The 17,369-nt window shown below is 38.3% G+C and overlaps 1 protein-coding gene and 1 long non-coding RNA gene across 2 annotated transcripts in view; one reads left to right on the forward strand and one right to left on the reverse strand.

Annotated features, from left to right (window-relative positions):
* The window catches only part of LOC131466104 (uncharacterized), an 88,904-nt gene extending 86,141 nt beyond the window's left edge, over positions 1 to 2,763 (reverse strand). Inside the window, exon 1 of the long non-coding RNA XR_009241384.1 lies at positions 2,674 to 2,763. This is a non-coding gene — a long non-coding RNA (uncharacterized LOC131466104). The remainder of the gene's footprint in view (positions 1 to 2,673) is intronic.
* A 2,785-nt stretch (positions 2,764 to 5,548) lies between these two features.
* On the forward strand, positions 5,549 to 16,643 carry adgrl4 (adhesion G protein-coupled receptor L4). The gene is made up of 16 exons (XM_058637547.1): positions 5,549 to 5,652; positions 6,078 to 6,227; positions 8,091 to 8,237; positions 8,580 to 8,729; positions 9,060 to 9,130; positions 9,950 to 10,129; positions 10,634 to 10,817; positions 10,906 to 11,019; positions 11,434 to 11,633; positions 13,115 to 13,294; positions 13,646 to 13,849; positions 14,065 to 14,285; positions 14,724 to 14,790; positions 14,915 to 15,006; positions 15,088 to 15,256; positions 16,034 to 16,643. Exons 1-16 carry the CDS (start codon positions 5,607 to 5,609, stop codon positions 16,094 to 16,096), a joined length of 2,238 nt encoding a protein of 745 aa, XP_058493530.1. The 5' UTR covers positions 5,549 to 5,606; the 3' UTR covers positions 16,097 to 16,643.
* Positions 16,644 to 17,369: the final 726 nt, after the last annotated feature.

A 17,369-nucleotide genomic window follows, 5' to 3' on the forward strand; every position in this document is an offset into this window, starting at 1 on the left:
ATACGTCATGCCAGGACTTATCAATGCATTTTTTCCACAACATGTTGTGGAAAAAAAGAAGTGTAAATGGCAGGTGTCTGAGGTCATATGTGAGAAACTTTGTTTACCTGTTTGTGCCTGCATGTATGCACCCGTGTATGATTGATAACCTGCAACTTAAAGAGTGACTTGACTAAAATGTACACTAATGTAAAACTATAACAAACAAGAATTAGTAAAACTGTATTTAAAATGATTCATCCTTTTAAATGTACAGGTACACTAAACTACAAATATCTTTGAGTACATATTTCTAATTGTGAAAGTCTTTTAAATAATTAAATATCAAAAAATAAACAAATAAAATAATGTATATTTGCAGCCCCTGGAGATGGAAGAAAAAATACTTTTCAGATGTTCGTTTAGACGTGATCTCACTCTCCTGTTTGAACACAGTTGAAAAACTTGACATAAAAATAAAATATTAAAACATTTTATTGTGTGCATTTGTAAAAAAGGAAGAGTGTAAACCTTTTGTCTCTCAGCATGACCCTCCTTATCCTTGACCGAGCTGAAGCTTACTGTCATTTTGCTCCAGTTGGTTACCTAACAAGAGGCTGGTGGCACCAAAGAAGAAATAAAAAAAAAAAAAGGTCCAATCAGTAACACTTGTTGCACCTGAGAACATGGAAATTTCAGACTTCTATGTGAGAAAATGAAAAACACTGTCTTCTCAAGAAGTATGGAATATGGATAGGAGCAATGAACTGTGTTCAGACAAATGCTTTTATGAAGCAGTCGTGTGTGAAGGAAATTCGTTTGTAAATTACACCCAATCGTTGGAGGAATTTTCAAAATCAATTCAAAAAGTAGAAGTAAAAAGGAAAAAATACATCTAATGTATACAGCTGCACAAGCAGTAAAGTCAGTATTTTTCAGTCGTTCAATGTGAACAAAAGGCGAAACAATTAAAAATAAAAAAAAATACAGACATGGAAAGTAACCAACCAAACCCCAAATATCATCAATAATAATTGAAACACACACCAAATTTTTACTTTAAATTGTTCAGCTGTACTTGATACACATTGTTCTTGATTTACCACAAGACCCAATCATGCCAATATTCTATGTGCCATTCCCACAAACTCAGTAAAAGTGAATTTATGACATATCGTATTTTAGTAGAACCAGTGCCTATTTGTAAAATAGTGTTGAAAAATAGACGGGTTTTGGCCGACAGTTTGGTTAATTTAATGCTGATCCAAATTATCATAATAAATTGTATTTATATCATGCTCTTAACAAATGCTCAAAGACTATACGCAACACTAAGAGGCATTCAAAGACACATCACCTTCAGTCACTTATCTTGTTGCCTCATTAGATAGTCTACTTCACCCACAAAATTAGACTTCACTACAAGGTATTTGCCTTGTAGTGAACGGGTAAGACGGGATACCTGGCTATTGAGCCTCCAGAATTCCCATTAACAACTTGTATACATCAGTGTCGACCCGACGAGAAAACCGTGATGCATTGATTATTTTTTCCACTCTTAATTAAGAAGATTATGTTATTTCATTGGGAGCTCTTCCCCCATACCCACTTGAATTGCACTCTTGACTATAAATCACAGAAAGTCGAGTTTGCTTGGCTTGTTCATTGTTGGTTTCCATCAACACTATCCAATGATACTCCAAAATACAGAGCTTTGACTGGAGCTTAACAAAATCAAGAAATATGACATATAAACAAGATATAAAAAAATATGGCAATATTAAACAGGAAAGAAAAACACAAAGCCAAAAAAAAACAAAGGACAAATAGTCTTTCTGTGATGAGAATGCATTTTAAAACTGTATTTTCTCTACACAGATTTATCTAAACTACTTACTCACGTTAACATCAACAGTTTAATACAGCGTTTCAAATTCAACTTGGAAAGAGAGCTCATGAAGGTCAAAAATACTAAAAGCAAGTTATATAACAATCAGGCCTTTCACACTCTATATGAAATATGACAGCCATGTGGCAAACTCCCCAAGTGAGGATGAAAATGCTGTTTGCATCTTTGTTCCTATTGTCTGTGTGTGAGTGGAAGGAGTCCCTAAACCCAAAACTCCTGACCACCGGGCAGGCAGCTGCATGAACCCCAAGCCAAGTCTCTGCTTTTCAGCTCAATCTCTTAATTTATGGTAGCAATACAGTGTGTGGCTTGTACAGTAACCCATGTCCAAACACTACTTTTCAGACATGAACCTGCTGAACCTTGTGTCTGCTTTCATGTCGACAGCAGTGCTAGTAAACAGGATGAGACAATGTATGCTAGCATGTCCTGCATTGTGTTATTTAAGGTGATACAATCAAGTCACACTACCTTAAAAACATCACAAGTTGACCAAAACAAACACACGCTTATATAGATATAAGATATAAAGAAAAGGGCCGTGGAAAATAAACATGGGCATAGAAATCATAACAGACTCTGACTTAGCTAAAATCAAGGCTAAGTCATTTAGCAGAAAGGCTGATATTTGCCTCAGGAGTTTAGCCCAGGTGGCCTGAAACATGACTTCCAATTAATCATAATGTGTCTCTATTACGTGTGGTTGTGTAGTCGGACCACAAAGAGAACGTTCTCAATATGTAGGCCTCAATGTTCTCTGAATATTAGAAAAAGCTTTGACTCACCATATTCATGCAAGTCTCTCGTGAGTCAGGTCCATTTCTGTCCATTAACCATTCTGACTTGTTCACCAGTGTTGCAACCTGAGGGCCGTGCTTTCCTTTGCCATGTCTGTGTGTGTGTGTGTGTGTGTGTGTGTATATGATGAGCTGCAGGTGTGCATGACTAACTGATTGATTTGTGTGAGATGAGGTGGATCCTGGGAGCTGGTCGGTCCCACACAGGAGGTTTCAGTATGAGGCCAGATCATCCCGACGACTGTGGTTTTATTAACCACTCACAGCCAGACCACCGGCATACAGCATGTCTTTTCTATCTCTATTTTAAATGGTTTGTTTGGTATGTTGCTGCTGTTGTGCTGGGAGACGGGAAAATGGGCTTTGTTTCTTTTATGTTGTACCCAAGTTTCACTGGGGTTAATTGGCAATGTGGATGGAAGTTTAATTGACTAATACAGCAACTTTAGGGCTACTAGTACACCAGTTTTCCATCTTGTCACAGATACATTTGCTAAATTGAAACAGGGTTTGTTTTTGCTAACAACGCTAGCTAACTGATAGCTGCAAAGCTAGCTGGGGAATAGCTCTGCTGTACCCAACCTCTTTTTTTAGGTCAATATCTACTTATTTGTCAAATTGTTCCAGCTTGTGAAGAGTACCGTCTTCAAAAGTATAGTTTAAAACAACTAAGCTGGAAAAAAAATGGATATTCTGGTTAAAATTGGTCAGCCAAATAGCAATTATTGTCATAAGTTGCCTTTTTAAGGGATTGTAAGATGTTCTTGATCCTCTTATCTTCCCTGTTCAGATTCTGACAAACAAAATGACGACTCGTTTTTGACAGAAATTAAAGTTCCTGCCTTTTACACATTTTATACCTGATGGGTATTTTTTCTAGTTTTCCCTCGTAATGAAGTTCAGGCTGTATGACCTGATGTTTAATTGAATTTAAAGTAAATTATACAAGGTTGTTGACACACACACACACACACACGTTCACCTACACACAGCAGCTGGCAGCTCTGAACCAAAGCAAAAAGCACACTTTTGCTTTGTCCCCTGAAATATTCAAGAGCTCCAAGTTTATGAGACAGTTACTGCCATCTGTGCCCCAGCGCTCAGTCCTCCCATCATGGCTGAACATAAGGTCAACATCAGAACAGATATGTGTGAGAAGTGTCACATGGATTCTCCAGTGTAGTCTGTAATGCAAAACTCTATCACCTGAATAGCATACTTCATTTGCTATCATACACTCATACATACGTACACGAACCCACACAAAATCCTCAAGTAGAGACAAAATTTCCATATCCATGAGGGAGAAAAAAGGAAAGATTTACACAAGACTCCCTCCACACCGTTGAAGAGATTTCTCCTCTTAGGTGTCTTTTCTGTAATGTCATTGTGGAGCAAGCAGGCTCTTACGAGCTTTACGAATTTCTCCCTAAATGAGATATTTCCTGACACAAAAAAAGCGGAGGAGGAAGGGTGCAATCAGTCCAGGTTTGTTCCCCACAACATCACTTCCTTCCTTACCGTTAGGCAAGTATCAGAGCAGAACATTCAGACGTGGTTTTCACCACGCACTTTCCCAGGACAGTAATGGAGAGCAGTTCTAATGGTGTCATTCAAAGCAGCTGTCTTTCTTGGTGATAAACTGAACGCCCTGCCTAAGCAATTCAAACCGCCTCCACAGATGGCAATACAGTCAACAAAGAACGTATCTACCAAGTGGAACTATTCATTGATGAATGTGTGTGTGTGTGTGCCAAAAAAAAGTGGAAGGTAATTCGAAAAGATCCCGGTTACACCTGAATGGTTACGTCTCCCTTTTTTTGACTGTAGTCACAGTTTCACATTTGAATTGTTGTAAGCCTTAATAGTTAAGCTTCTTCTCATAAAATAGTTTTTTTTGTGGGCTCTGTAGCCCACCAACATAAAGTGTAACAACCAGACACATTCATTTCCATCACAGGGAATGGGATCATTAGTCCATGGTAGGTGTCAGCATGCCAACAATCGAATGTTTTGTTTAATTGCTTATCTTTAAAAGACACACAGCAGCCTTACTGCCTTACATTTCTGTTTATATTGGCCTTCTCTACAACACAGCTGCTGAAAGAAATGTTTTTTTTTAAGCCACTCTGCTTGGACATGGGAACAATAGCAAACTCTATAAAAGGCAGACTGAAAGTGAAAGGCCAGAGGTTTAAAGGGAAATCAGCAAAAAAAAAAATCTCGAATGATTGGAATATTTTCTTTCACTTTGTTTCCATCTTATTTAAACAATGTGTGGTTGATACTCAGACACAGCTGGATAAGGAATTTGTTTAATAATTGATCATATTAGATGCAAACATTGCACTAAAGAATCTGCATTACAACGTTCTTGTGTATGAATGTAATAAACATTTGTGTCAGCAGCATAAGTCTGAAAGTGTTATGGCTTTTCAGGCCTTTGTCTGAAGAACACTGAGATAGTCAGAAGAAGATATGCAGCAGTGGAATGTCTGTGTGAATCTGTGTACAGTCCTCAGTGGAAGGGAGGGGCTCCTCCTTCAGTGAAGTTACTCTGTGCTGTTATGACCTGTTTCTGCACAGCCCACATTTCGTATTCAAGGGAGAACAATGGCAGCGAGGCCTCCAAAATACTTTAAGTCACAGTATCACAGCGTCACCACAAATTAAACTAATGCTACTAAAAGTAATTTTATAATACGTGTAAGGTGGAGCCAAATAAAAACAAAATGCTATGGTTGCAAGTATACAGAGCTTCTTGAAGGGACCAGGTCGCCTGTTTTTGAAAGCAGATTGTAGACCAAGACAGGAAGGGCCAGGTTTAGGGAAACAGGAAAACTGATGCAAGGAAATGGACTGCGTCACCAGCCAGCCCACTACACTCTGTGCTAAAAGTAAAATCCAGACACAGGGCAAGTATGGAGTCTTCGCTCAGGTCACCAATGAAACTTGTACTTTGGACAGGTACGTGAACTTATCATGGTTACATCACGGCAGGTGTTGTGCTCGGACATGTCTGCTGATGTGTACTTATTTATTCTGTCCTCATATTTACTATTTTATGTATAGGCTTTGTGATGGCGCCACAAATGTAAATCTTTTTCATGATTTTAATGTGTGGCTTTTATTTTATTTCCAAAACATTTGAAATTAAGCTAGCTAAACGTCTGTCTGCATGTTATCTAACAGTTGAATGCTGTTAACGTTTAAAGCTTTTTAAAAAAGTAACTGTTTAAAGCTGCCAGACATAAAGTGAAAATGTTTTACCAGAAATACACTTTGGAAAAAAAAAAAAAGCCACAGTGACATTAAAAATGGTCTGAAATATCAATGACATGGTTCATGTTAAGCTTACAGACTTTTTGTGTCTTGCACTGTTTTCCGCACAGCATGGCTCTCCAGTGTGATGGACCCATGCCGTCTCTCTGACATTTGTGATTCTTGTCACAAAGATGCAATATGCAAGACTCTGAATGGATCAAACAATGCCTGCTTCTGTAACCGTGGATATACTGGAGATGGAACAACATTTTGCAATGGTGAATATAGACACACAAACCTACCTGATCTATTATATTTACACTGATGTAGGAATGAAAACTAACTTGCTGGGGAAAACTTGCTCATGACTAATCAGCACTTTTTTTTTTTCTTTCTCAAATTAGAACCTGAAATTAACTGCAAAGTCTTTTTGGGTTTATCTGTTTTCCTTTTGTTTTAGTTACATAGTAAATGTAAGTTAAAACACACATCCATGGAACAGCTCTTTTTATTAATGTTACTGGCCGGTCAGCATTGTTACTCAGGTCATGTTTCAGGACTGTTTCCATTTCCCAGAACCCATTTTGTTTCCTCGCCAAGTCTGAACACCATCACAGTACAGTTTACAAAGTTCAAGAGCCAAAAGTAGATCAGAATGTGAGTAATACAAACACTGTGGAGAAGGATTTGAAAACAGAAACGCACAATTTACACTGGAATTGGAAATTACAAGATTTTGAAGATGAACATTATTTGAAAGAAACTGGTCAAATTAAATGCATATTGTAATTGTACATATATACAATTTAAATGTAATATTGTAACATATTTGGGAATTTCATTTTTGCTTTAGGAATGAACGAAAAAAAAAAGGTTATTCATGTGAACAGAAGTCAAATGTAAAAAGCTGGCCCCTGTACTTTAGGGATTTCACGTTGATCAAGAACAAAGAAAGATGATATTTACAGAACAGAACAAGGCATCAAAGGGAATCATAAAATATCTTGGTGAAATGTTTGTTTGGCCATGATGGGTTAAGGGCCCTCCGTGTCATGGAGGTATTTCCTCTTTGAATAAAATCACTTTCCTCATCAGAGCAAAGGATTTCCCCTTCCAGGACCGCTTTTGTGCAGAAGGTACAGCAGATAGGAAGAGCAAAGCATCCATCAAAACTAGACAAGTGCAAACAACTGTGGAAAGTCTGACCATCAGGTCATATCCAATAAACTGGATGAGCAGAGACAAGAGGTGTGTTTGAAAAACTGAAGCTGGAAAAGCACTTTACGTAATGAGCGGACAAAGGCAGCTGCAGCAAGCTGCTCTATATTTGGGGCATTGTGAAGCTGCAGGCAGAAATATCAAAAATATTTGGGATTTAAATCAAACAGAGGCAAACAACTGTTCAGCAATCAGAAATATGAATAATAAGAAGACAGCCAAGGCTTTAATCAAGACTAGACTAACTTAGTGGAGCCTGGGAGAAAACCACAACTGAGCTCAATCAAATTCAGATACCCCAACCCCCCCAATTCTTTTTACACTCCACCTACACAAAAAACAGTGCTGTCTGTCTCTACTGTCAGTCTCTGTCTCTTTGAAGAATTACCCCCAAAACTCCTGGACCTAATTCCATGACATTTTTGCAGTGTTCGGGCATGATCAGTGAAAGAACGCATTCACTTTTAACGTGGATCTGATTACAGAGAATAGAGAGAGGTTGTCCCCCCCTTCCCCCCCACCCCTTTTTCTTTAACACTGCGAGACAGAGCGTTTGTCAACAACACAGATCATGGCAATCAAAAATCAGGCACCACTCAGGGTTCTGAAATCAGAAACAAATACAATTTGGTGCAAATCTGGATAATAATGTGGATGTTGTTTATCAAAACTAATACTTTTTGTAGGGTGATTTTTTTTTCTATGGGAAAAAGGAAAGTGGCTGATGTTGGTTGAGGTATATGTGCTTTATATATGTATATACTGTATATATATATATTATCAATGCAGCATATCAGCTTACTGGTCAGCTTGCAAGGAAAAGTTACATTTTCTTCTTCTGTTATTTATTGTGTAAGAGACAAAAGACTTTTGTAGCAAATAACATGATTAATTTTCTATATATTCTCATATCCTCACCACAGATGACAATGAGTGCCAGAATGTGACTAATATCTGCGGGGAAAGGGGGATATGCACCAACACAGCAGGCAGCTACTACTGTGCATGTGTCTCTGGATACACATCAGGAGAGGACACGTTCCTGCCCAACGAAGGCACCGAATGCCACGGTAATGTCCAACTCAGTCACTCTGTATTCTGTAAAAATCTTTTTATATTTTTTTTTATATGTACCACTCCTTTCAGGGAGACATACAGTATATGCTAATTTCTGTATATCCAGATGTGCAATTATATGGTATTAATGTAATGAGTTTCCATACACCAGACTTTATTGGATATTTGCGTAAAAACGAGTGGCATTATTTCTTACGTCTTCCAGTGTTGAGAGATGAAGATACTCTAAAGAAAGATGTTTGTAGTTTGTCGGCCCTGGCACTTTTGTGCTCGGGCCCTATAAAGCATCCATCTAATAATGTAAATGAGTTATTTATGTAACTGTTTTCTTTCAGATATTGATGAATGCTTGACAGGACAAGTCTGTGGACCAAACTCCTACTGCCACAACACCAACGGATCTTTCTCTTGCACCTGTCAGCGCGATTACATCCCGACTACAGGTGCTAAGCACTTTCACCCAGAGACGGGAGCAAGATGTAAAGGTCGGTATGAGGAAGCAGGCACAGAGCGGCACACTTGCGGCACAAGACTAACCTTTTTTTTTTTAAACTCAAACTCATAGACATTTACACTCACCAGGCTGAACAATCATTTTTTGTAGATTTTCTCTGTGCAACACATCAAGTCAACTGTGCAATCTCACTTCTTCTGATGTGTCTTTTAACTCTAATGATGGCAAAGGGAACCATGACACACGTGCAGCATTCTGTAAAAATGTAGACCTTACTCGTACGTTCTTTATTTTGGGTTTGTTCATGGAGAGACACGCGCAGCAATCAAACAGATACTTTTGGGCAATTGTTGTTTTCCAGAGCATCCCCAGAAGTACTGTCATGATGACGCTGGATGCATCACGGCGACTGTTAACAAAACACTCGAACATGTAAGTACCCCTCCTTCAAATAAGGTGAAAGTAAATATTATGACACTTAAACAGAGATGAGATGGAAACAGCCTTGAAACATTTTAGCCAGTACAACAAGAGCTGGGACTAAATTTACATACCTCCATGTTTATACGCGCCCTTCTCAAAGCTTGATTGTACCTGGATTCAAAACAACAGCAAAATGTTAAAGGTAGAGTGACTATCAACATATTTTCACATTTTGTGGAAATGGCTGTCAAATAGGAAGACCATGTAGTAGTGGGGTGAACAATAGCAGAAAAGTAAACAGTCCTGACTGAGCAAAAACAGCCAGAAAATGTTTTTGCAAGCAACAATCACTGTTATAAGTTTACTGAACAGAATAAATATCTTATTTGAGACAAAGTTAAGGAAACAAAGCAGCAGCAATCATCACCAACAGTCCAAGCTGAGAAAGTAACACAACATCACTACAGTGTCACCTACAGGCGAAGGGAGTAATTGTTTTTACGTCTTTGATACACAGGCAGTGAGTGCAAGTTGATTCTTAGCCGTGATTGTTAATGAATGTTTGGTGTTTTTACTTCTTCAAATCAAATCAAATAAAGGCCCAAATTTACAAATCACAGTTTACACGTGCAGATTGAAGTCCACTGAGGCAAACTGTGACTTGTACATTTGGGCTATGTAATTAAAAGAGATTTGATTTGATGTATATTGAGAAATAAAACAAGTACTGTAAAAAAACAATCACCGAATACACTCATCCTTTTAAATGGGTTGTATACCAAGATATAGTTAGTTTATTTTTTGTTTGTTTGTTTTTCTGTGGCCTAGATGAGCAACCTCACGGAGCCCCAGAGTCTTCTGAAGGAAATTGCCGAGCAGACATCTGGTGACCTCACCTCGGTGGAAGTGATTACATATGTTGAGGCCCTGTGTCGCTCTGCATCAACGCTGGCTGCGGGAGAAAAGGATTACATTGTCAAACCAGAAGTCATCAACTCAACTCTTTCAGTAATCATTGTTTACCGTTCTTGTTTCTCATTAAACATTTGGGATTCTGCCTGAAATACAGTTATACTTTAAAGTGGTTTGGGGGAATTGTATCGCACACAGTCCACTTCATTCTTATCATATGCTGAACAGTCCTGTGATAGAACCTTTGGGAACTTGCACATCAGAATATAACGTCTTCAGGGTGTTGGCAAGTTTAGCACTCATTATTTTCCACTTATTACACTTAAACTCTTTGCTGGCCTCTACTTTGCACATTGCAAAAAGCATTTTTAAAGAAAACACACCCTACAAGTTTACAGTGAGGTTACTACGTTGATAATCAACACGACCATTGCTGACACTCTGCGAAGAAGGAATGCTTCATCTCAAGTTTAGCGCACCGCGCTCTGTAATTAATGAAAGAGGCAAGGCTGTGCAAGCCACAAGGTAAAAAACATTCTGCAGTACAAGTGCTTCATCATCTTATTAATCACATTTCAAAACATTCTTTGTTTTCAACAGACATTCGTGAAAGCGGTAAACAACTTGGTGGAGAGAGATGAACTTGTGTCTTGGAGCAGAATGAAAGAAGAGCAGAGGGAACATGCCATCACCAAGCTGCTCCACACTGTTGAAGAGAGTGTGCTGACACTGGCCAACAACTACAAAACTCCAACTGAGCTTGAAATCAAAGCTAGTGAAATGGGTTCGTTTATCAATAGTACAAAGATGTTCTGGTATGAGTGTTTTATTCATACCTTTTAATTCTCGTGTGACTTATTTCCCAATCGCAGAACTAAAACTCTTCACCTTCGATGCTCATCACACAAAAACCAAACTCTCAGCCTCTATGGGAGGAGATCACATCAGTCTGACTCCAAAACTGAGACCAGACGGGGACAAGAATGGTACGATAACCCACTGCAATTTAATAAAATGTTTTGATTGATTGATTTTTTTAAAATAACATAGACTGAAAAAGCAGAGTACTGTTTTGCTATGTGTTGCCCGTCCCAAAGTCTTTGTAATTATGGCTACAATAACTGATAACAGCAACGTCTGATGCAGAAACATGTCAAGCCCCCAGAGAAAATAGTGATACTAATTGTTTTTGTTAATAAATATGCATATAGAATAGAATAGAATAGAATAGAAATACTTTATTCATCCCCGAGGGGAAATTGTTTCAACACAGCAGCAATACAATACAAAAAAAAATATTATTTATAATATTTGATCATTTGTGAGATAATGTCTTTATTGGTGGTCAGAAAAACACCTGTCTGAATTAATTAACTGAATTCCATTTGTTTGCTCAACAGGAAGTGTGTCAGTGGTGTTTGTGCACTACGGCGGCATCGGTGACATCCTGAAGCCGAGCGACGACCCCGGAGTCACCGACTACTCGCGGTATTCAGGAACAGGGGAAATCACTGTCAACTCCCAAGTCATTGCAGCGGCCATCAAACCTGCTGACGTTTACCAACTTGACCACGTCACCTTCACTCTGAGGCACAATGAGGTAAAGACTGCACAGAGTGCTGAGGCTGTTTTTTGTCTCTCTTCACAGGTATCAGCTCCTTCCTTCACGCTGCTTCACAATGTCTGGTTTTTTTGGTCTGGACTTTTTTTATTAATTTTATACAGAGTGGGATTTTGTAATGATGTGAACAATCTCTGACAGCCTTCATGTTTAATAAGAGCAGCATTTTAAAACAGCTCATTTGATTCTAGTATTATTATTATTTATATTAATCCTGTCATTTGACCGATCCGAGTCATTTGTCTTCACTCCCCTGCTTCTTAAATGTGATCCTGTTAAATCTGAATCATCAGTATCCAGATATGGACGTCCCTGTGAGACTGGAGCACATGACTTCCTTCTCTTCAGCTTTTGACGGACAACAGCTTCCTTTCCCCCACGATGACTCTGTCATGGACGTAACTGCCAAAAGTTTCCATTAAAATCAAATTTAAATAAACTCATATGGGAAGAGGAGGAGTTAGTATAAAGTATTTATGAAGTTTTATGATTTTATTTTTATTAAGGTTTTGCCCCAAATGTATTCCTGTGGTGACCTCCTGTGTAAAGCAAAGCGGCAGGGGAAAGGTGCGGAGCGTGATTAATGGGGGAAATTACCCTAAATGTTAATGCACTGGTATTTTCTCTTTTTAGATAATGAAAATGTATGAGAAGTGAAATCATTATTGTTGTTGGACTCTTGAGGCCTTGGTATAACAAAGAAGGTGTTGATTTATGTTGAGCAGTGACATTTGCTCTAAATTGCTTTTAAAGAGCAACAATCATGAGTTTGGTGCAGACGGTATTTTGGATGGTATTTTCTCATGGTGCACTGTTTTAGTTTTTTTTTCCCCCTACACCTGTTCAATATTTGTTTTCAGTGCTGCGATACAAGAGAACAAAGGGGCTTACACACACACACACAAACACACAGAATTAAATGTTAAAATTTTGACAAAAAAGAGAGAAATCTAATTCTGTTAAAGACTTTCTGATTATGACAAGAATTATAACTGCAACTGTGGTTGTTGTGGATCTTTGTCATTCAAGTAATATTGAATCATTTGTGTTGTTTTGTATTTTCAGTATGTTATATATTTTATTACTTTTTAATATATAATATTAACAGATACAAAAAACACTGGTTTTAGACCAAAGCTATGTTCAATATTAAATCATTAAGTTAATAATGGCCAACAATTGTGAGAGAAAATAAAATGAAAACAGCACATGCACAGAAAAAAGGCACCAAATGTATACATTTTATTCCCAATATTTCTCCGACACACTTTTCTGAAAACTTTGGATGGCCACCAATTAACTTTCACTGCAACTTTGATGAGGCCTGCAAAAGCGTTTTTTTTTGTTTTTTTTTTCAAACCCCTGGTGATGTGGTATCACAAAGCAGCGCAGCGCAATAACTAATAAAAACGGCATCGTGCAGCGTTAACAGCACCTCTGTTCCTCTCTATCCCCTGAAGCTCATAGACACTAAAGCTGATGTGACGAAGTGCGCCTTCTGGGAGTACGAGGCGGACAGCCTGCAGGGCCACTGGGCCACTCACGGCTGCAAGACCATCCACGTCAACAGCAATTCAACCACCTGCTCCTGCAGTCACCTTACACACTTCGCCCTCCTTATGTCCTCTGGGCGAGCCAATGTGAGTGAATGTGTGCCATAATATAAACATTTGTTTGTTAATAGTTTGTTTTTGTTGTATCCATCAATATCACCCTATAGCTCTAAGTTGTCTACTTTTTGTTCTGTACAGGCAGCCCAGATTTGAGCTTAAGAAATTAGAAATGCGTTTAACTGTATCATAACTTCAACCAGCTCATATCTGATACAAAAGATCATCATTTCCTTTGTATGTCTCCGAGCTAACATACAGGTGTAACCTGTATGTCCCTGTTATATGAGGTGATTTCCAAGCGGAAAACAGAGCAGATTTCAACGTTGGCATGCCCTGAACTGCGAATGAAACACCTCCCTCACCATTTGCTTTTGTCAGCTGGTGGCCCACTATACCATCCTGACCCGGATAACCCAGCTGGGGATGATCATCTCCCTCATCTGTCTGTCCATGTGCATCTTCACCTTCTGGTTCTTCAGCGAGATCCAGAGCACGAGAACCACCATCCACAAGAACCTGTGCTGCAGCCTCTTCATGGCAGAGTTTATCTTCCTGGTGGGGATCAACATGAACACACATAAGGTGACCTTCAAGTTTCACACTACAAAGCAAATGTTTATCTCAGTGTTGCTTTTGAACCATTTATTTCCGTTTATCTGAAGCCTTTTTGACATGAAAAAACACACAAACCCACAGTGCACACGCACAAAGCAACACTAATCTTGCGCCTCCATAAAGTTGTAAAATCTCTCCCGTCTCACTTTAATGCTCCTCTTTTCTCTGTTTCTTCCTGGCAGCTTTTCTGCTCTGTTATTGCAGGCCTGCTGCACTATTTCTTCCTCGCCGCCTTCGCCTGGATGTGTATCGAGGGCATCCATCTGTACTTGATAGTGGTCGGCGTCATCTACAACAAAGGCTTCCTTCATCGTAACTTTTACATCTTCGGCTATGGAAGCCCGGCAGTGGTGGTGGTCATCTCAGTAACATTAGGTTCCAAGTATTATGGCACTGATAAAGTGTAAGTGCAAAATACTCTTTTTTCTTTTTTTTTGTACAAAAAGGTTCAAAAGTCCTTAAAATAATTAAATCTGAATTTTAAGGGAAGACAGAAATATAAGAGATACGGAGATTAAATTTGGCCAGGAGGGACATGGTTGAAGTTGAAGTAGCTCAGACTGTCTGGGAGAAATTTAAGTGATTTAATGGATTAAAATAAAGAATGGAAAGTTTTTGGATACCGTGTAAGTCCTAATACAGTTTCACCGTAAAAAAAAAATAAGTCTGGAAAAACCTGTTTGTTTGTCACTGTGAGAAGCGAAAGGTTCTCCGAACAATATTGTGTTTGTCAGGAATGGAAGACTCTGACATTGCAATACTGTCATAATCACGAATGCAACAACAAGATCTTATGAATAAATGACTGAATAAAATAAGACTTTGTCTATTTGTGTTACAGGTGTTGGCTGAGCACAGAAAATAATTTCATATGGAGTTTCATCGGACCGGCTTGCTTGATCATTCTGGTGAGTCCAGAGTTCTGATTGTAAATGGTTGTTTGTTACAATGACAAAGTATGGATTCTAATATAAATATTCAGTTGTTCTTGATTGTTTGTCATGCTCGTTTTTTGGTCTCTCTCCACTAAAGGTTAATCTCTTGGCTTTTGGAGTAATCATGTACAAAGTGTACCGGCATACTGCTGTGAAAAAACCTGAAGTCAGCCACTATGAAAACATCAGGTAGGCTTTTGTCGTGGAGGCCTTTTTGCAGTTTAAAGTTAAACCCCGACACTCTGCTGAAGTCCGTTTGGTCACCGGCAGGTCCTGCGCTCGCGGTGCTTTGGCCTTGCTGTTTGTGTTGGGAGCCACCTGGACCTTTGGAGTGCTGCACATCCTCCACGAGACCACACTCACCGCTTATCTGTTCACCATCACCAACGCCTTCCAGGGAATGTTCATCTTCATCTTCCTCTGCGTGCTGTCCAGAAAGGTAAGAGCCATGATGATAAGGGCTTCTCTTGATATTGCATTTTAAAGGGTAGATATATATATAGATATTTAAATATGGTACAGACTATTTCAAACAAAGAGCATTTTAATGTTGACAAATGAAACAAATTGATTGAGAAATACTTACTTTTTTTATTTAAAAAATTAAATGAAATTAAAAAATATTTTTTGATACGAAAAACTAATACATGCCTTTATCTCAAGTGATTGACTATTGTACTGTTAGTCCAGTCTTAGCTGCCCTACACTGGCTCCCTGTAACATTTAGAGTTGACTTTAAGCTCCTCCTCCTCTAGGACCAAGCGACACTGCCAACTCCCCCGTTAGCTATGTACCACAAAGAACACTTGAGGTTTCCCACAACAGTCGAAAGAAAATTGGACATGCCGCCTTTGTGACTTACGCCCCTAAACTTTAGAACACTTTAAACTTTAGATATTTTCAAAAGAAGACTTGAAACCTATATTATTACTCTAGCCTTCAACCAGATCCTTTTTATTCCACTCTGTGTTGTTTTATTCGCATCGTTTGTTTTATTTCAAAGTTAAATCTGGGTTTTTAAATATTGATTTCAGGCTTTTCCTTTTTATTCCACTCTGTGTTACATTTCATTGTTGTATTTGTACTTTTCTTTTTAAATTGTATTGTGAAGCACTTTGAGAAGGTGCTGTACAAATACAGTTTGTTATCATTATTATTATTATTATTATTATTATATTATATTTAATTTTATATTCTTGTGTGTGTGTTCTTTCAGATTCAAGAGGAGTACTACAGGCTTTTTAAAAATGTGCCATGTTGCTTTGAGTGCCTGAGATGAACAACGCAATGCGACGCAACCAAAGCCTGAACATCTGCACTTGTACAATAATAGTCAACATTAGTAGCTTTGCAGTATCCTGTGACTCATGCTTTGGTTTTCTGGAAATGCTGTGGGAGGATTTGTTTTTGTACAGATGTCCATAAAACAAGGACGTGTAGTAGCACTAACAATTTCTAAAATGTTTCTGTTTCTTAAATAGATTAATAAACAAATAATAAAAAGACCCGCGTCCTCTCCAAATTGTGTTTTGTAAAATGGAAAAGTTTCACAGATGACAATGTTCTTCTTGAGGATTATACCGGGATCAAAATACATATATATATATTTTTTTTAATTTAATTATCAAATTGGACCTAAAATAACAGGCGTTCTGCTCTTTATTACTTTTTCGTGTTTGAAATTGATTTGTAATTTATTAAACTAGACGTGACGCAGAGACACGTCTCTTCTTTCATGTGCCAAATCAATGGTGTTGTTTAATGCATTGTTTCACGCTGCCTTCCTGAACTGCTATGTGTACAATAAATTAAATATGTTAAAAATGTTGTTCAGACTGATTCCATTTTCTGCTCAGGGTGAGTTAGAAGGTGGAACTATAGCACCATCTACTGGACATAATGAAGAGCAGCAGACCAACGCTTGACCTCAGCTGCTTCAACTTTGTTTGCTGACAAATGTTCTTCCTTGTGCTTCTAATAATAATAATAATAATAATAATAATACTTGTGCTTCTGTTTATGTTTATTTCTTAGTAGAGTTTTGCTGCTTTTGTTCTCAACACTCCATGTGTTCTCTCCTCAGTGAAGCATTTAAGAAACATCTGTTTAGACACTACATTGAATTTTATAAAATGATATACAACCCCAACACTCTTATAATTAGTTTTAATTAATAATTATTTAAAAGGTTATATATATATATATATGTATGTGAGTGTTGATTCAAGTCTTGTGTAAATGTGATGCTAGAGCCCTCTAGTGGCCAGTGCTGTCATGACAAACAAGAAAAAACAGATGGTCAGGTGAATTGATGCCTGAGGATGAAAAGAGGTTTTGATGGCTGAGAGAATACTTAAGTATGATTAGATACTGGACGCCTGTGTTGTGCATACTGAGCACGACATTAAAGAGAGACCGAACAGACTCGCAGGCTGATTGCTGCTTGATGTCGTCACTCTCAAACTGCACCTATGAATGCTGTTGTTTGCGGAGCCGCTGTAGGCTGAGGCCCATTTTGATAAACCTGTTGGAAAAGCAGCATTTCACTGTGG

The sequence above is a fragment of the Solea solea genome, chromosome 9, assembly GCF_958295425.1.
Source record: "Solea solea chromosome 9, fSolSol10.1, whole genome shotgun sequence".
In the NCBI taxonomy this organism is placed as follows: Eukaryota; Metazoa; Chordata; class Actinopteri; order Pleuronectiformes; family Soleidae; genus Solea; species Solea solea.

Coding starts and splice junctions, on each gene's coding strand:
- adgrl4 (XM_058637547.1), top strand. CDS start 5,607: ATGGAGTCTTCGCTCAGGTCACCAATGAAACTTGTACTTTGGACAG. Junction 15,007..15,087: donor AGCCACTATGAAAACATCAG/GTAGGCTTTTGT, acceptor GGTCACCGGCAG/GTCCTGCGCTCGCGGTGCTT. Junction 15,257..16,033: donor TCTGCGTGCTGTCCAGAAAG/GTAAGAGCCATG, acceptor GTGTTCTTTCAG/ATTCAAGAGGAGTACTACAG.